This window comes from Ambystoma mexicanum, chromosome 6q (genome assembly GCF_040938575.1).
Source record: "Ambystoma mexicanum isolate Mex_15411 chromosome 6q, UKY_AmexF1_1, whole genome shotgun sequence".
NCBI classification, from domain to species: Eukaryota; Metazoa; Chordata; class Amphibia; order Caudata; family Ambystomatidae; genus Ambystoma; species Ambystoma mexicanum.
Genome location: NC_090937.1, coordinates 1347195353 through 1347216467, shown reverse-complemented (window position 1 = coordinate 1347216467; position 21115 = coordinate 1347195353). Strand labels below are relative to the sequence as shown.

General features: G+C 42.6%; 1 protein-coding gene across 1 annotated transcript in view; it reads right to left on the bottom strand.

Moving 5' to 3' along the window:
* Positions 1-21115, bottom strand: part of NSG1 (neuronal vesicle trafficking associated 1) — a 128981-nt gene that overhangs the window by 62695 nt on the left and 45171 nt on the right. Inside the window, exon 4 of the mRNA XM_069631967.1 lies at positions 2509-2619. Coding sequence (XP_069488068.1) covers positions 2509-2619 — 111 coding nt within the window. The remainder of the gene's footprint in view (positions 1-2508; positions 2620-21115) is intronic.

Genomic DNA, 21115 nt, shown 5'->3' with positions numbered 1-21115 from the left:
GACATCTGAGATATAGTCGACACAGATTTGTTAAAAACCAAATTAAAAGCCTACCTCGTCCCCTCTGAGTTACCCTCTTAACCTACCTCGCATTTGCCTGCTAGCTAACATGTTTCTCTCGCTTCTAACCTGCCTCTGTCGCTCACTTCATCTGCCTCCACTCTAGCATTTCACTCATAATGGTTAAATCCCGAGCACAGCTGAATGTACCACCCACCTGCACTTAAACATGTTCAATGTTCATTGTCCTTAATCTACGTATGTCTACTTACGTATTTTCCCTGGTGACTGATCCTTTTACTCCCTTCCACAACCTGGTCAGAATGTCACTCAAACTAAGAAGCTCACAGCTCCCCAGCATATGTATTGTATGTTCTTTTGAGATCAAAAGAGCTTTGTTCCTCTAGTATAAATAAATAAATAAATAAACAAACAAACAAATAAATAATAAACGGCACCAGTAATTGCACTTTTTAATATTGGGCTGTCTGCCACAATCCTTGAAAATTAAAGAGGGCAAATAACTCTATCCTGGCAGGGAAGACAAACATTCTTGATTTAAAAAAGTGATTGAGGAAGTGAGTTAGTACAGTTCTATATCCCTTTACATAGGGACTTTCTCCTGCAATACCAGACGGAAGTAATTTACACCTAAAACATGATCATGACGTTCTAACTTAAATGTCAGTTGGCACCAAAGTGATCCTCTTGTACTGGCCTGGGTTGTAACCTATGGGCTTGATTTAGTAAGCGTGTTTCAATGGAGTTTTCCCATTGATAAAGGATTTTGTGAATCAGGCCAACTGTGAGATGAGCCTCACAATCTTAATTTTCTGTGTTCCGTCTATTGAAGGCAAACATGCTGAAGCGGTTCAGGATAAATATGTTTTGTAAGGCATAAATTAGTTTTCAAAAATTAATTTGCTAATTAAAGGTTTCTTGATTATCAAACGCACCCGTTTGATTAGCAATGTTGTACTAATATTTTTAACGTCACTAGAAGGTATTTCGATCCAAAACATGAAATGAGCATCAATACAAGATTTGAGTTTACCGCTGAGGTAAGATATTAGTGAGACAAATCAGGCCCTGCAAATTCTTTAAAATTCCACTAGACCTGCAGGTTAAGTCATTTAGTTTACCTACTCGACCTAAAAGAAAAGCACTCGATCCAGAGCAACGAGTGATAAAAAATGTAAATGTGCTTGCTGTAAAATTGTGCATGTTGCCGCAAACCCACTTTATTTGGCACACGGTTGCCACCAAGAAGCCAGCTATGCACAGTGAAACTTTGTTGACATTTACTGCAAAAAAAGTAAATGTTACATAAATGTTTCAAACCTCCCCTGAAAATGGTACTTGCCTTTAATAAAAATGCACTGGACTATGCAAGTGGGTGAGTGGACTTTGCAAGCTATGGCTGAGTGTCTGTAAACTGTAAAAAGTGAACGCTTCATGAATGGACACAAATAAATAAATAGATTTAATAAAAAAGGTTCTGAAAATAGTTTGGCCAGCTCTTGGACATCACAATGTTCAGATGCATGTTTCACAGATAAATGCAAACAGCAGGTCATGTCACAGAACTAGATTTGCAATTAAAAACAGTTGGTTGTGTGATCATGTACATTTTCAAAAGTGTTCATTCCTCAGTATGCTCCGTCTTCTCCAACAAAAGAAAAGCTAGTTGAGACTATGAGATTTAGATACACTAACATACTCTTTACTGTGAACCATTGAAACAATGCAGTGTTTTACAGAAGCAATACTGTAGTTCTGCATTATGCAACAACTTACATTCTTAGGAATGGAATTGCATGACTGTTTTGAATAAAGTGACACATACTGATCTTTGCCAAAGAGAATATATCTTTGCCAAAGAGGATTAGGTTCGCTTAATACAAGTATCATCCAGATTGCTTCTGGTTTTAAATCAATTGTTTGCAAAAGAACTCTTGCCTTGCACTCACACACAGGCGTTCGGTACTTAAGAGTGAAGGAGATGATTACTATTGTACTCTCTCTCCATTAGCCTCTTTGAACTTGCAGTGAACAGAGATGAGGGTGGCTAACTTTGCTACAAAAGTGTCAATTTAATTAGCAAACCTACAGAATTGTGTAGCAAATTGCTATGTGACACTGCTTATTTTATGCCTTGTTTTTGAAAATGTTCTGTTGCAGCTGTCTTGTGATGGTATGCCAAGATAATGAATGGCAGGTTACACATGAATGTTTTGTTGTTTTTGTCTAAATTCATTTGTTTGCCTATCTAAAGCAAATAAAGAACAACATTGCATACTAGCACAGGTTTGCATAACGTCACAGTCTACAGGAAATTCGGAATGTTAGGAAGATTGTTTCTTCAATGAAGTTAGATGCCTCCTCAACTGGCCCCATTCCGAGCCTTTGTCACTGAAAGCAGTGTTTATTAATGTCAATAGGCACTAGCAATTTTCAAATGTAAATAAAACATCATTTTGGATATACCAGTTTACAGTTTAGCTTTACCTTGAATACAAAGCCCTCTGGGCAGGTCTGGTCATACTTATAAACCTTGTAGACTACCAGGAATACCACGCACGTCAGGAACGCCAGGGCAAATAGAACCAGAACAGTAACCTGCACAAAGAGAAAAAGAATATTTGTGTTACAAGGTAACGTTAGGTAAAGTAAGGTTTGCATTACAAACTTCCTTTTTCAATTGACAATAACCTAGAAGTTATTTCTATATGTGGACATATCTTAAAATGAACAATACAGCCAATTCAATGCCAAAAGGGAAACCCAGGGAGTTTCTCTCAGAGTGTTGAGCTCAGTAGCGTTGCTTCTGGAGGCCAATTCAAAGGTAGTGGGGTAGATGATGGAGACCCTTGAAAATGATCCGCTTAAAAATACACCTAAGAATTTAATCCACTTCTCTCTCTTTCAGCTGAACCTATTGAATCAACTTAACTGAAATACTCTAAATGATTGTTGTAAGCAAATATCAGACAGGAACAAGTGCTTTACAAAGTGCTATTTGGCTCCTGGCTCGTCTTGCTGCCCATGCTGGAAAAAGGATATCTCCTTTGTGCTTTTACCTGTTGGGCTCCGCCCCCCTTCCCAGCATCATACAAAATCTGCAGGCTGCGCGTATTTCGTTTGTGCGTTTACGCAAAGTGCTTTACCAAGTACTGTTTGGCCGTTTGCTGGGTGCCGGGGTGTGGGTGCGTCCATATTTACTTTGAATTTTCTTGTTTGTTTGTTGTGAATTGCTTTTATAACTAAGTTGTTTTTTACCATGCCCAGCCTTTATTTCCTCATCACAGACATGCCCCCAGCAAAAGAAATATTCGGTTGGCTCGCTGATGCTGAAACTACTCCCAAATTTACTTCAACATCAGACATTCGCAAATTTTGTTCCACTCAAAGCACCTCCGGTAACACAGCATGGAGCCTCGGGATGTATCGAATATTACTGCCGAAGCAGAAATCATTGCTCTGAGTATTGGTAACCTTTGCATGCCCACGGATTTTGTCGTAGAAGCGGGCTTCCAATTACCTCCGTTGCTTGACGGGAAGGCCGCACCTATGACAGATTTGCTGAGGGACGTGCAAACCTTGGCTCAAATACATGTTCCCTCCCCCTGCCATTCCATTTTACTGAAGCATCTGCCCTGCCAATACTCCCTAATTGCGCTGATAGCACTGAAATGTAATGGAGGTTTAATGCAGTCACATTCCCTGATTCCACCCCCTTAGCAATGCCAGGGAAGGATAGCAGTGACAGCAATCAGGAGCTGCAATCTGATCTCATGACGAGGGATCTCTCCCAAACCCCAACAATGTTTTCCTCTACAGCAGAGGACTCGTCGCCCTATCGATTTCTTTTGCTCAACCAATTCCTAGACGAAGTCGACCACCTCCGTCACACGCAACTAGTTCCTCGCCAGTAGAATTTCTGTTGGTGTGGAATCATCCTTGCGGGCGATGAGCACTGCTCTATTCTCGCTGACAAAACGATGAAACTCTGGATGAAAAATTACAGGACCAATCAAATCAGCTGAAGTTGCTATTAGATACAAAGAGCAGAGAGGTGTGTACCTCAACCCATGAGTTTTGGTCTAGTCGACAAACTCACAATGAACCAAAACTCAGACCTGAACTAGTTCCTCAGCATATTTTATTGAAGGAAACTGTCTGAACGTCATTGTATCGAGGCCACTTCGATGTACCAGGCAGCCAAAAGAGCGAATAAAAAGAAGAAGAAAAATAGCAAACAAATTAATGATGGGCCGGTCTCTCAGCATAAGCGTAATACATGTTGATTCACAAACCCCACATGACTCTGCAGCGGTCGTGTTCCAGCCAAATCAAACTATGGAATGTTCATAAAGTCGAACAAGACAGCTCCCAATCCCCAAGCTATCAAAAAAAGTAAAAACATCAAGCAAATTGCAGCCACAAAGAGATCTAGCTCTCGCCATTTTTTTCACATGTTGTTGCTCCCAAAGAATAGCTCTCAGATAGCTATCTCTGCGGTGGCAAAGAATTATACAAAACTAAACCGCCAATAGAATACACAGCAAAATATAAAAAATCTTGAAGATTGGGAATTGGTGTAGGAACCGCAAGACACATTAGTTAAAATAACTCAGCAAGGGCAAAAAGACAATACATCATCTCTTGCATTAAAATCCATTCCCATTCTGGCAATAGATCGGGATGGGGAAAAAAGAAAGCAAGAGGAGAGTACTTTTGATAACGTCAAGCTTCAGACTTTGGAACAAAGGCGTGAGAAAATAGCAAAATCGATCCAGCTGTTTATAGCCCGACCCATACCTAGCAAGTCGATAGATCACAGCCAATCTGGCGTGCCTCAGACCAAAAATCAGTCACAACCTACTGATCTCCTGACCTCGAACTGAAAGGTGCACTCCCGGGTCCCCTCGCACCCACTGGATAAGGGGCATAGTTCTGGGAAAACTGCAGGACTCCCTAAGTGCTTCTTGCATCGCAATGCAGAAGTCATCCATTTCCGATATATTAATCCCTGCCAAATTATCAGTTAGAGGTCATCCCATGGCGGGCTTGATGGTGGCTGTTAAAACCTCATCAACCCTGCGCTTAGACCCATGGGTGTCTACAAACATGTTTTTACAATCGGTCAAAATAAAATAATTTCATCACACTATTGCCCTGATAAATATATACTGGAACCACGTTGGTATCAAAGATGATGATTTCTTTAGTGATCTTGAATCACTTTTGGACCTCATCTCTGTTGATACCACCATTGATTATACTAATCTACTAGGAGACCTGAATATTAGATCTATTAAAACTCCCATGACCCCGCTAACGTCAGTGGCAACCCGATGGTTAGCGCTTATGAAAGAGAGACAGCTTCTGTCTCTTATTATTATTATTATTATTATTATTATTATTATTATTATTATTATTATTATTATTATTATTATTCTGATGATCAACGGTTGCATATCAGGTGATATTCCACCCTCCCCTACATGGCATAGAGGCATATATGACTTAAATAGGACGAGCACCTTGAATATCCTAGGTGATATGCCCCTGCTAGAGGATTTATGCTCTGGGGACAGAGAACAGGTCGAGTTTGTGCACAATCGTGACCCATCCATAGTCAAGCTATGGATGCAGTAAGGCATAGTGATGAATATGATATGGCAGGCCAGGATAGAACTATATAATCTGGGTTTTCTCCTAAGTAAACAGAATTACATGGATCATGCATCGTCCTGTCCACATCCAAATGGATCTCCATCTAATTTAAATACCCATTTGGATAGCATACCCCTCAAATGCACATGCTCTTAAGAAGCATCAAAATCACAGCATCAGCCATTACCAGTGTCAACATTGAGGTCGTCTTTTCAATCAAATTAACAATTCGCTCAATCTAAATTGAAAACTTGCTCTTTGGCCTCCTGGAATACCAGGGGACACAATCACTTGACTATGACCAAGTTGAATCCCCTGAACGATTTTGACATAATTACGCTTCATGAAGTATGGCTAACCTCAACTGTGGGAGTGTGGGAGAATCACACACTATCCTTAATCCCTGCCAAATTACCAGTTAGAGGTCGTCCCATGGCGGGCTTGATGGTGGCTGTTAAAACCACATCAACCCTGCGTTTAGACCCATGGGCGTCTCCAAACATGTTTTTACAATTGGTCAAAATAAATTAATTTCATCACACTATTGCCCTGGTAAATATATACTGGAACCACATTGGTATCAAAGATGATGATTTATTTAGTGATCTTGAATCGCTTTTGGACCTCATCTCTGTTTATACCACCATTGATTATACTATTCTAGTAGAGACCTGAATATTAGATGTATTAAAACTCCCATGACTCCACTAACGTCAGTGGCAACCCGATGGTCTGCACTGATGAAAGAGAGCCAGCGTCTGATGATCAACGTTTGCTTATCAGGTGATATTCCACCCTCCCCTACATGGCATAGAGGCAATAAGGGTGCGCTGATTGACTATATTTACACTGATAGAAACCTCTTTGCCTTCATAGAACAATTCCAAATTAAACAACAATCCATCACTGATCATGACCTCTTATCTCTGACTTGGTCCTGGAACAATCCTTAAAGCGATCCTAAGACTCCTTGCGTACGAGACATCACTGTCTCGAATGGGAAAAATTGATTTAGATGGACCCCTAACTTATTACGGCACCTTAATATGCATCTGGTATATCCTTCTGATACTCTGTATCCAGAGTTGGCAATGTCGCATGGCTTCTATGTAGCTGCAATGCAGATTTTCAAAACTAAAACACACCCCGTCACCAAAGCCAGCACAACCCATGTGCATATATATGACCAAGAACTTTCTACCAGGAACTCAATCTATCGAGCTGATAAGCGTGCCCTATGATATTTGCCATTATCAACGAATCAAAATTAAAGACTCTAAAATGCAAGTTTAAAAATTGGATCAAAGCTAGGACAGCTCTGGTGTACCAGCACAATGCTGAACATATGCTATGAGTGTTGGCATCTAAGAATCCCGCTTTCATATGGGGCCTTCTAAACAAAGCCAATGCACCTCACAGATAGGATCACAAATAAACGCTGTGCTAGAAGAAGCATGGGAAATCTACTATAAAGCCTTATATGTGGCCACTCCTCTCCCTAGCATGACAAGACGCCATTCTTAGAATGGGTCCCTTGCCATTGACTTTGACTTAGAGGCTATCCTCTTCTACATGATGAAATTGAGTTCCTCCTGTGCTCCCAGACCCGACGGCCTCTCGAACAAAATGATCAAACCACATCTTCATGCATGGGCTAAAATATTACTGGCAATTTTTACCAACGCCATATATAGTCGTCAAATTCCTCTGTCTTGGAGACAATCCATTGTAATCCCTATATATAAACAGGAGATCGCCAGGCCCCTGAAAACTATAGCTCAGTCACCCTCTTAGATGTGCCAGGCAAATTATTTGCCATACTAATAGTTAGGGATATCAATTTGTGGATTACAACTACAAATCTCCAAGATGCGCATCAAACTGGCTTTGTGTCAGGCGTGGGTACGTCGTGAAACCTGCAAACCATACATGCGATCAAACTTCAAGAATATCAAATAAAATAGTCATTTTACATGGCCTTCATAGATTTTCAGGCCGGGTTTGACTCAGTGTCTAAGGAGCTATTAATGGAAAAATTCATTAGAGAGGTCTGTCCTAATGCTCTTCTTTACTGGATAGACCAACTACACTCTACAGATCCAGCTATCCATGGGCGGGAACCTATCGACCCCCATTGCCACCCTACGGGGCTCAAACAAGGGTACATACCGGCATCATCAATCTTAAATTTCTTTATTGGAGACATGCGGCATTGCTTTACATAAGTAGTATCTGACTCACCAAAGTTGGGCAAGCATGACATCCCCTGGTTGTTTTATGCCGATGACTTAATGTTCTTGGCTAAAACTCCCAGGGGATTACAGGCTCTCCTAAACCATTTAAGGGAATATGGAAAAGTCAATCACCTGACTATCAAGGAAACCAAATGCAAGATAATGGGCCTCATTATAAGTATGCGGGTTCTGTAGTAATGGCACCAGTAAGCTACTGGCGTCGTTACGTTCGGACCGGCAAATTACGAGTTGTGCTCGCAGGTGCCTTTCTGCCCGCTAGGTCTGACCTACAGGGCAGAGCGGTACCCACGAACACAACTTGTCAGATGCACCGGCACCATTCGCGAAAGGTGCCGGTGCATCCGACCGCCCCATTACCATTGAGCACTATGGGGCTTAAATGGGAATGAGGAGTAATGAATATGGGCACAGGCCGGGTCCGCCGGGGTAGGAATTACCCTGTACGTCCCCATTGCCGGGTACAATAAGCGATGCAAGACTAAGCTGTTGTTTAAATGGATCCTTCAAGGGAAACAGATTCAGGTAGTTGATGAATATAAGTACTTAGGACTTAACACCAACAACCATCCATCAGCCATCCCTTACCTTCAGGACCTTCGAAGAAAATTGAAAACTGCCATAGCTCAAGCATGCGTTCTCCAGGCAAAATACTGCAAATTTTCACTTATGCCTACAGTCATATAAACAAAAAGTGGTGCCCCATTCTTATCCATGGCACCAAAACTAGAGCATGGCACCCTAGAATCTTATGGCTAAGAATGGAGGATTTTTTTTGGAGAGCAGTTTTAAATTTACCCCAGAGTCAATCCATGTGTGCCATCAGACATGAAATAGGAATAACATCTCTAAATTCATAGGAAATGTGGAAAATATATGCAGCATTTAGAAAGTATCTTTTACCAGCAAAAGAAGTGCAGTTTCGGTCTATGTATCACACAAAAATGCAAACTTGGAGAATGAAAGCCCAGGAATCCATAAAACTCAGCTGTGTGTCTTGTGGGCTACATTGACCCACTGAACAGAATTTCTCCAAAACCAAGCTGCGCTTCAACAGAAACAGTGAAATGGTTGCGCTGGTTTCAGTGAGCAGCAACAAAAGGATGGCTTGCACAATCTTGTCAAGCACATTTTGAGCAGGATGGAACAAGGGGGCACACTGAGTGAGTTTGCCAGTGTGTTCTTACATATACAAATGGAATAAAGTGAAAAAGCAGCATTGCCTTGCTGCCAACCCAAAATCCTCATTAAAAAGGAATTTGTTTCACCTTTAAAATAATGTTGCTGACGCTATTTCCATCTGTTCTTCCTTAAACTACTGTTATTAATAAGGCCCTGCCATGCACATTCATATCCCCATTGTGCTTCAGCAACACCAAGCATGACCCCTGAATGACAGGCTCTGTTAAGCCAAATCTGAAAAAAAGGTCAAAGAAACTTCACATTGTGCTGTGCATGGGAAAACACATTCATTTTCTTCACAAAGTATCAAAGATCAATAGTTCAAAGGAACTCCAGCTATCTGGGTTATGTCAATTTCAGTGCATCCGTGCTTCAAAAAACTCCTGCCTACAAGAGAAACTAACTATGGCTGCAAAACAATCTGGGAATCTAGATAGAAAAACCGGATTTGCAAGAAAAATGCAACTTTCAGTCACCACATGGGTAATGTACTTTTGCAAAATAAAGGAAAATATTTTTTTTAAAAGGGCATGTTGGATAAGGCCCTGTCCTTACCTAGCAATCTGAAGGGGATTGTGATGTGAAAATACAATGAAGGAAATGGTTCTATTTAGCAGATTTTCTTACAATTCAGAGCCAAAATAAATACAATTAATTCAAACTTCAGTGGCTGCTGCGGGGATGGCAGCTAAAAAAAGAAAATAGGTTTCTGCTGAGAGGATGACAGAAACAAAAGAGCCTCTCATTAGATACTAACACCTCCATGATAATTACTAGGTCGGACAGAATCTAGTCTAGGCTGAACCCACTGACAATGGAATTCCCACGACAAGGATATGTGAAATGAAAGTCACACGTCTTTGTGATTTCTACAGGAGGCTTCAGAGGAGATCTCCATGACGGCCTGCCCTTCAGGGGGGAGCTTGGAAGCTATTCCCAAATATGGGGGACAAAGGACTGTCATTTGTTTCCAAAGACTATTCATGAATAAAAATGTAAAGACTTTTATCTCTACAGCAAGACTTTGTAAAAATGTTAACATTTCACAATTTATTTAAGTGATTTTGTGGTTTACAATTTGAGACATTGTAGAATTCACTGACCCCTTGGGAATAGAAATGGCAAAGAATCAGGAATTACAAGGAAAGTATCCATGATGCCAATATGAATTTTCATATTTACATTCCTTATGATGATCCACACATATGTATAAAGTTATGGAATTTTAGGCTGAGCATTTCACACTGAAAAGTGCGTAAACCCGGTAGAGGGGTGAAACAATGTCTCACAAACTGGAGGATTGGACTGCTATGTGCTGCATAAAATATGTAACCTGTTTATGTAATTTGTTTAGATGTTTCCACTGTATAAGTGTGCCATGTAGGGCAAAACTGGATTTTAGTTAAAGTAATTGTGGGAGGGTTTGGACATTTTAAAACTTACATCATAAATCTGACATCATTCCCTTGAAATCCAACCAGCTAAGAGAGAGGTGGGGACTAGTACCCCTGGCCAATCCAGTAGTTTAGAGGCGTGCTTAGCTAAACCTGCCCAGCCATATACTTTGATGATGTCACTAGGCATCATAAATAAGAGTCCCTGACAAGACTCCAGACAGACACTCTTCCTGAAGTTCCTGCGCTGCGTTCCTGATCTGCTCCATCCAGATTACAGATCCCACTACAAGACCAAAGCATTGCTGACCCTACTCCAGAGCCCACTGCAAAACCCAAGCATTGCTGATCATATTCCCTGCAAGGCCTCAATTCTGAAACCCCACTAATCGCCCATTAAAAAGGGGATAGCTGTGGTATTCTTTTGGGAAGCATCCTGAATCAGACTGGCTTGCTGCCCACTAACTGTTGGCCACTGACTGCATCCAGCAGTACGTGTGCCATCCAGTGACCAGAATTACCATCAAGTGATCAGAACAGCCCAGCTGTTTTCCTTTGCCAGGAACTGAATACTGTGTTACACTGCACAAGCGCCTCCCAAAAACAAATACTCTAAGTACCAGGCCTCTGTCTAAAAATTAAAGCTAAATCAACCCTAAAATAGACAGAAAGCAATAGAATACAGGTTACTCTCACATAAATATATTCATAAAGAAAGGACATTTCCAAAATGGCTGTTTTAGTAGAGATCAATAGGGCTAGGGAACACCTTCTGCACAAGCTATTTGTCAGATGTAAATGGCCAGAACAGGATGAAAAAGTCTGGCTACAAGAAATAACACAACAGGTCAACGCCATGAACCTGGATACGTGGCAGGACGATGGCCTATTACACCAAGCTTTGAGTGAATTATACTCCCAAAAATTATGGAGGAGCAAATCAAAATGGTTAGAATCGCGGCCTACATGTATCTCCACATGGGAGTGATGCGGGAAAAGCATGAGGAAAATGAAACTGTAGCACAGAATCAATCTGAACTATTTTATCAAGTCCAGACAGAACTACAATTAGCAAAAATTACAAAAGATTTGGAGGTAGAATCTGGAAATGACATCATAAAATTAATATAGGATGTGGCTCTCCAACAGCGGAATAATGTAGACATAGAGGCCCAATTAGAAGCAGTAAAAATAAAGTGTCAGGAAAGGTAAGATAACTCAACAATTAACCTATAACAGGGCCTGCTCAGGACAAATAACCATGCTGCAAGATCAGGTTGAAAGGTTGAAAGAGGAAAATAATAAATTAATTATGAGAGACCTCCACTCTCAAGCAGAATTTGATCAAGAGCGCCAGAAATTAAATACAATCAAGAAACAAAGGGATGACCTGGCTGAACAGAGAGGCCCCCTAAAGCAGGAGAGAGACGCACTAGGCCAGCAAGTAAGCAAATTAAAATCAGAATTACAGGGAAGTGAGTTAGCCCTCCAGAAACTAAATGAACTCAAAACATAGTATGGAAATCTACTGGAGCACGCCAGATGAGTATAAGGTGCTCTGGAACAGAAGGCCCAAACCAAAGATGCACAAACTCAGGAGGTGAGTCTCCTGCAACAGAAATTGTCTCATTATTCTCAAACCATACAGGGAGTGCAGAGAGACAATGAGGCCCTCTGTGAAAAGAATGATTGGCTCCACAAACAAGTGGCAGCGCAAGAGCTGGTCATAGAGGACAGTAAAGCCTTGATAGCTGAGCAAAAGGCTCAGATCTCTGCTTATCGCCAAGAAGTAGAGGCTGAGAAGGAGAAACTAGCGAGGTTGGAGAAAGAGGTTGCTAGATTTAATCCTAACTGGAGGGACCCTGAACAGGTAAAGAGGGACAGTGCTAACCCCTGATCATAGTATAAGGACCTCTGTACTAAGAAACTCAAACCCATTTAACACTTTGGGCACTGCTGACTTCATGGCTGCCGGTTCACCGGAAGCCATGAGGCCATCAGAATTTAATAGGCCAATCATGATGGAACTGACAGGTCAGCGCATCCCAGAAAGTGATGGATGGATGTCCCTGTATAGATACCCAAACATAAAGGCTGATGTCTCTGACAAGGTAGTCTCCTATGAGGGGAGAGTCAGGGAATTAGATCCACGGAAATACTACTTTCCAAGGGACCAGTTGGTTCAATTTGATGAAGAACCAAAAAGAGCATCCTGAATACCTCTACCTAATTAGGACAGTGGGGAGGATACTGGGAACAGGGAAGAGTCAGAAGACTACTCTCCTGAGCACCACAGGAGTGGAGAAACTAGGCCCCACCATTCTGCGAGCCCCTCTCAAGTTCACAGAATCAGGGAGAACCTAGATGATCATGAGGGTACCTCAAGTAGTACCGCCTCTGAGCCTGAGGGCGAGTGTACTCGGGTGACTAAGCCAAAGAAGGCAAACAAACTCCACAGTTATGACAAAAGACCCCAAAGTATTCTGTCTGGGAGCATTTGGAACTCCATGAGCAAATGATGGACACTTTTCATCTTAAAGACAACTAGAACTGCATAGAGTATGTTAAATGGACATTCTCTCCAGAGTACTCCATCTTATTTGCTGGACTGGAGGACCAGAACCATTCAAGAAGGTCCACCTACAGGGCAGCCATCTTGAAACATTTTTCCGCCCACTGAAACCCACAAGAGGCTCGCAAGGTGGCCTACAATTTGAAGTGCAGGGAAGATCAGGCCCCAGGAGAATTTGGGCAGGAGCTAAAATACGCCTTTGCACAAACCACTAGGAGGGTGTGCATGGATAGCAGGGAGTTTATAACTACCTTCTTTCATGCGTTCCCAAAATATATCATGACCCAGCTGGTGAGGGATTTCCACGATAAAAGGTCTCTGGACTGGGTAATAGAGCAGGCGACCCGCATTTAGGAAGTCCAAAAACCTTCAAAAAATAAAAATCAGAACAAAAACCCCAAACCAGCCAACACCCCTGCTGCGGCTAAGGTAGCCGAGGTGAAGGTTGCCCCCATTTGAAACATAGAAATGGGGGAGCCTAAAAATGCACCAATCCCAAATCAGCAAAACCAGAGGCAAATAAGGCCCTCAGGCCAATCTCAAACATGTGGCAGTCAGGGAGGTAATCCCATTAATGGGACCCCTAACTCTCCTGAGTATATCAGTCCCAGGTACAAAGGCAACCAGCCTATCTTGGGGTATGTATGGACTCCTCCCGCCCAAGCAGGAGGGTCCCACCAGGAAGTATTTCCCCAGGAAACTTCCATCCTAACTTCCCTCAGGAGGGCAGTAATCCCCCAAAGCCAGGGTTAAGTTTCTTTCCACAGTACCCTCAAAACCCCAACCTGGAGGGCAACTCTCCTTTCTTTCTCCGGTTTCAGGAGCCCAGACAACTCAATCCAGGAGAGGGGAGGCCAAGGGGGAGGGCTACCAAAATCCACCACCTCCATGGTACTACAGGAGAAGGGATAGTTACCCTTCCCATGAACAACCAAGGAGTGAGCAGAGACCCCCTTACCAGCCGGAACGGGTGTACCAACTGGAGCGCCACGTCCATAACCTTACCCAGGATCTGGGTCACATGTTGAGGGCTCAAAAGAACCTTCAGATGAACATGGCGGCTCAGAACCCCACAAACCAAGGGTCTGGCACCCCAGAACAATGAAGGGGAGAGAACCCCGACAAGTCACCAATTCCAGAGGAGGAGGCACGGGGGCAAGGGGCGTGTAAAGCCCTAGAGGAAGCTTCCTTCCTCACCCGTGAAAAGCCCCTGGATACCCAGAAACCGGAACAAAAAAATCTCCTATCCCTGAAAATCTGCAACCCAGGGAACAGAGGGTGGGTGGGAGAAATAAAGACCTCAAAAAGGCCCATTTTGGGGAGGGATTTAGTGTCCCAATTTGAAGGAGAAGAATCCTTAGAGGATTCTGGTAAAACAATCTTCTCCTTCAGGGACGGGGGAATTCCTCCCAAAGAAATAAGGGTCCCAGAGATCTAAATGAAGACTGGGCGGATGTGGGGACTGATTCAGAATCGCACATCCTTGAACCCAAGAATGAGCATCCTGAGAATCAAATGTTAAAGGAGGGATCCCAAACCTCACAAACCGAAGAAGGGGGTGGGGGCAGTCCAGAATCAGAAAAAGAGGATTCCAAACTTCCCAAATCAATTCTGGTGACTGCCTGCTAGAAGGGGGGGCACCCAGAACCAGCACAAGAGGATTACCAAATGTCCCAAACCAATTCTGGTGACTGTCTCCAAGAAGGGGGGGGGGCAGCCCAGAATCAGGAAACGGGAAGCCCGAAACTCCCCAAATATCAGAATGTCAGAATGTCAAATTTTACTTTTAGATTCCCAAACTCCAACACAGAATTATGCCCAAACTACCCCTGTGTCGGAGTCCAAAATAAAGAAATTGACCACCCAGCTTGCCCAGAATGGCCATTACCTTTGCCGATTGGAGGAGAAAGAAGGTAGATCATACGCCTCTGTGCAAGTGCAAGAGCAATGTACATTTCCAGCACTGGTGGACACTGGATATCAAGCCACTCTTCTATCAAAAAGGGCCTTTCATCAGCTGAATTCAGGAAGGGGGAGAGATACCAGATCCCTCTCACCCCTCTTCCTGGACAACTCCAGAACTTCAACGGGAATGAAATTCCTGTCGATGGGACTGCACAGCTGGAAATTAAAATAGGTTGACACAAGATGAAGCACCCGGTCATAGTTGCGGCTCCAGAGGGAACCCTCTGTCTATTAGAGAATGACATCCTTCGTAGGTTGTCTCCCCTAATAGAGTGTGTGGACAAGGTACTCGGGACCCAGACTCACAGGCCAATAAAATTAAAACAGAGTGTCAACCATGTTAGTGTAAATGGCATATGCCACATGGTTGAACAAAAATCAGATCAAATTAAGTTTCATCTTCAAAACAATGAAATACCCGACGTCAAAATAATTGCTGTAGGATAACAAACTGGTGATGGGAACTCCTCTCCATTCCTGAAAATCAACCGTCCCTCCAGTTTTAAGTGGCATTCCACACTGGAAGGAAATACCTTAAAATTTTATACTGATTCACATTATGAAAATCCCAATTCTTTAGCCAAAACTGATGACAAAGCAGCACAAAGCGTAGCTGGCATTCAGAAGAAGGGTGAACAGGGCGTCTTCACGATTCAGTTAAATGATGGGAAGGAGTCTGTTCTCGACCGAGTTGACTTGAATAGCGAAGAAAGCTTCATCAGCAAAGTATTATTCAGGAAACTCCCAAAAGACCAGACCCTGCCCGCTGTGGAATCAGTATATCAGTGGCTATGGGGCCTGGAAATTCCCCGCTCCAAACATCTTCTGCTGAGCAGTTGTAAGCTAAAAATTTCCATAGGTGGCAAAAGCATAGAACATAATTGTTGGGTCGTGCAAGGTGTTCCTTCCGCCTTTTACATGGGCAGTCATATCCTCGACCGACTCGAAATGAATTTGGATCCCAGTTATTGCCAAGCCCGGTCCTAAATGGAGAGTAAATCTCAGGGCCCTGGCAGTCCTAAAGAAAGCCTCCCGGTCATCCCCAGTGCTACCGTAGGCAACTGAAGCTAAAACATGGAGAAGAGGTCACTATCCCAGGCGTAGCCTACAGAATATGCAACCTTAAAAGGAGAACTGACAGAAGAGAAATGGGTCCATATTAATTAGTTAAAAAGTTGTCACCCTAGGCACACTTTGCAGCAAATAGAGGAGATATCTGGAGAATGAGAACCAGACAAAGAAGAACCAGAAGGGGTCAGATAGATTTATAGGTATAATTATTTAACAGGGAGTATTTTTCATCATTTGTCTTTATTGTATAAAATACTGTCATTATTGAATGCATGTGTGTCCCACTGCTGTCCACCTTCTTGGAGGGCAGTTAGTTGGAAAATGTAGTAACCGGTTAGTGTTTGTTTCATAGATGCCTACTTGTTGGGCCTTCAAAGACCACGGGGGACCTCCCCGGGGGGCTTGAAAGGAGGAATCAAAGAAAATCTGGGGGTGTCGATCAACACCATAAAGGAAGACCTAAGGGAAAGCTGTGGGTGTCGTAATACGCTCCAACGAGAGACAACGGGAGGATTGTAGAGTGCTGCTCCCTGATGATGGAAGGACTCCACCTGATGAACCCCATTTTGCCCACCTGATGAACCCCGTTTTACCACATTGATGAATCCCACTTTCCTCTACTCTCCCTCGACAAGGAATCTCAGAAGAGTCGGGGGGGGGATTTGTGGGATATATATACCCACTCAGCAGAACTTCCCCACATCACCAAGCTGCACTTCAGCAGAACCTGCAAAATGGCTGCGCTGGCTCCTGTGTGCACCATTGCCTCACACCAAAACTGCATTTTGCAATGGCAAAAAGATGGCAGCACCACGTTTCCAAGCACATATTGGGCAGGATGGAACAAGGGGGCACACTGAAAAAGCCTGCTAGTGTGTTGCTTACATGTACAAAATAAGAGGAGTGAAAAAGCAGCGCTGTTGTGCTGCAAGGCCAAAGTTCCCATTGAAAAGGGGAAGAGTTCACATTGAAAAGGAGGCTGCTCTGATGCTATTTTCATCTGTGTTTCATCAAACTACTTTTATCAACAAGACGCTGTCATGCCAAGCCATATTCACATTGTGCTCTGTCAGAAAAGAGCATTATTCCTGAAGGGCAGGTTGTGCCAGCAAAATCTGAGAAAATCAACAAAAGCTTTTCTTCAGCTGCACCGAAAAACGCTTAAACTTATGCTACGAAATATCAAAAATCAGAGCTGGAAAAGAAATGTTAGCTTTCTGTGTGCATGTCAATTTCATTGAGACCTTTGCCTTTTACAGACTTTTGTGTAAAATAAGCTGGCTACAGCTACAGAACAGTATTGGGAAGTCAGATGGAAAAAACAAATTTGAAAGGAAAATGCTAGCAGCTGTCACCACATGTGTCAAAGATGGGCTTTTGCAAACTAAAGAAGAAAATGCCTGTTTTAAAAGTACTATGTTGAACAAAAACATATCCTTGCTTAGCAATGTGAAAGGGGATTGTGCTGTGAAATAAATGTATGAAATGGTTTTATTCAGCAGGTTTTCTTCTAATTCAGAGCAAAAACAAATAAAATAAATTAAACTGCATTAGAAACCTGGGTGAAATCAGCCCAAGACAGGTTTCTGCTTGGGGGGGGGTGCTAGTAACAGAAGGCCATTCACAGCAGATACTAACACATAAGTGATAATTGCTACCTTTCCAGAATTTGGTCTGTGTTCCAGTCTTTTACAATGGAACTTCTGGGACCCCAACCTGTGAAGTCATAAACCTTCAATCAAACTGGAAAACCCCCTCCACAATGGACTGAACTGACAGTTGGGGGGTAGCTGAAGAGAAAAAAATGGTTCCAGTGAAGGACAAAGGATGCCCATTTGTTTCAAAGACTATTTTTAAAATAAAACTTGGAAGACTTGTATCTTTGCAACAGGACTTCGCAAAAATGTAAAAGTTATAGAGTTTAAATATGATTTTAGAGGCTTTCAAATAAGATATCTTGGCTGTCAATAGATGTATGGGACACGAACGCTACAAGAATGTGAATCATGGAGAAAGGACATATGATGGAACGTAAACAATTAACAGAACTAGGTCCTATGATAGTATGTACACACACCTAAATTATAGAATTTTAGGCCGAATGTTTCACATGAAAAATGACCAAAGATTATTAGAAGGGCGAAACAATGTGTTGCAGACAGCAGAGTTGTATTGGCATGTTTTGCATAAAATCTGTGACCTGCCTATGTAATTTGTTAAGATGGCCCAACTATAAATAAAAGTGCCATTCATGGCAAAACTGGATTTTGGCCAAAACCGTTGTGGGATGGCTTTTTACCTCATGAAATCCAACCTCATAAACTGGGACTCCTCCTCGAGTAGGCCATTAACTTAGGCTGACCTATCCGAGTCTTGGAGGTAGCCCTAGCTCAGTTCTGCCCACCAATAATTCTGTGATATCACCAGGCTCTATATAAGGGGTGGTTGACAGAACTATAGAGAGACAAGCTTCCTGAATTTCCTGCGCCGGTGTTCCTGATCTTCCACATTCATCTTGCCAGACTCCAGATCCCACTGAAAAGCCAGAGCATAGCTAATCCTATCCCAGCAAGGTCAAAGCATTGCTGACCATCCCAGCAAGGCCTCAATCCTGAAACACCACTAAAAATCCCAATCCCCAAAGGGAGAAGCGGTGGTATTTCTTTGGGAAGCATCCTGAAACCAGCCTGGCTTTTGCCCATTAACTGCTTGCCCGCTGCCACCCTGCCATCCAGTGACCCGAATTTCCCACCTGTACTTGCCATCCGGTGACCAGAATTGCCCAGCTGTTTGCTGTAAGGCGCGCCCGTACCCAGTTGACTTTTCCAAAATTCCAAACCAAAGTGTGGAATGTGAGTATCTCCTCTTCCCAGAGAAACACAGTCTCCCCATCTTAACCCTTTTGTCTTTATTCCACTTGCTAAGCAATCCTAGCCATACCCTGGTAACTTGTTAAAACTGTGAGAATTGTCCGTGCACCCTGACCTTGACTTTCTAAGTGCAAGCGCCATCTATCTTTTCATTTCTGTCTGGTGTAAATCATAAACCCTTAGTCATATTTTGAGTAATCAAACTAATTTCCAGTTAAAGCTGAGCACTGGCGTGACAAGGTTGACTTCGCAAATCAACCTTGGAGTTTACTGTGTCCCACTTTAACAATATAGTAGTAATAATCTAGTTTAAGTAAAATGTGCCTTTCATTTTAAAACCGATTTTCCCTTTTTAACTGCTCTATTTTCCTAAAAACGAACCTCATTCTACCTTCCAAATCTCTCTCAATTCACCACCTATACCCCTTCTTTCACCTCTATATTGTCCCTGTGATATACATCTATTCCCCAGCCCAATAACCGCATTCGAATTCAGTGTTTTTCACTCGTTTAAAAAAAAATGTTTTTTGCATTTAAAACTGTTTCTGTGTAAAAATGCAACTTTCCAACGAGTGATTTGACTGCACTGGGTTTTCAAATTCAAATCTGTTTTGTGAACTGTATGCTTTGGTGATACCTTACCTTATGGTTGCTAGTGATATAACATCCCTGATACTGTGATAAAACTTATGCACAGCATTACTTCAAAACACATATAATTAATTATTTATCAAAATCCGAGTCTCATTTTAGGCCTTTGCAAAGGGTTTAAAATCAGATTCCTGGTTCAGTCGTTCATGATCGGGATAGTACATTGGGAACGGAACTTGGCTGGATCACCCTGCGGCTTATAGCCCGTCATGATCGACGCCTCGGCCACTCACATGGATCCTCGCAGTGTGCAGAGCTTCAGTTTGCGCAGCCTCGTTCCGTGACGCCCCCGTTTGTTCCTCTCCGCAACTTGGTTGGTAAGCCTGTGATGTTGTGATGGGGGGTTACATCCCGTGGCTGTCTCCTGAATAAACGAACTTGTGATTCATGCTCATAGCATATCCTGAGAGCATACATGTCCCTTTTGCTGCGTTCAATCGTGCGGTGTAACTTGCTTATAATGACAGTGGATGCACCGCAATCCCTGAGAGCCCCCTTCATGGCGTGCATATATGCTGTCATCCATTACCTGTATTCTATTAACCATTGCCCTCATGGAAGTGCTTTGTTATGTGGCCTTATTTTGGATGAGTCGGGGCATAACGAAATAAGGATCTGATGCTCAGGAGAGATTCATCGGATCACCTTTCACTGGAAAGGGTTGCACACGCCTGACTTCTGCTGAACATCATTGCAGCGACCGGGGTCACCTCGAAGAGGGAGACTCTCACAAGACTTGAGGTGGTATGGAGGAATTTAACTGGCTTTCAGGCAGAGCTATAATACACCACCTAATACGAACGTGTTGGATTTGAAGAAAGTTCTGGGGTGGGACTTTGGGACTGAGCACTGGAGCTGCAGTTGGGAGACTGGATACAGGACTGATGGTAGCATCTGGTTGTTTTTCTGGTTTGTGGGAAAGGGGATATTCCCTGCTGCTGGTCTATTTCTGGGATGCTGCTGTATATGGGGTACATATGGTTTGTTGAAAGGGTTGGGGAATGTTGAAATGTCATCCATTATAGACTTTATTACTACTGCAGTACCCATGAGGGATGTGTTATATGGTTGCAGATTTTTTCGGGAAAGGGATAGCACATAACTTTCATTTGCTCTATGGTTCTTTTTATGGTTCCTATGACTTCCTGCTCTTTCTATATTTGTTCCGTCAATGTGGGGGGGGGGGAAGTCTAAAAATTATTATTTTTTTTTGGGGGGCCAGGAACTATTATGAGGGATTCTTGGGTCAAACTAAATATGGCTTAAATGCCTTATGTGTTCTCTGGCTCTACTTGGGAACTATTGATTTTATTGACCACTTGACTCATGTTGACTATAGGTTTAAATTGGGAATGATTCGGTGGGGTTATGGGGTATTAGTAGTTGCCTTTGTAAGGACTCGGTGTTTTGCGGTTGGGGAATTGTTTTTAAGGAAATGGTGTTCGGATTAGAGTTTTTAGGTGTTTGTGATGTTTAGTT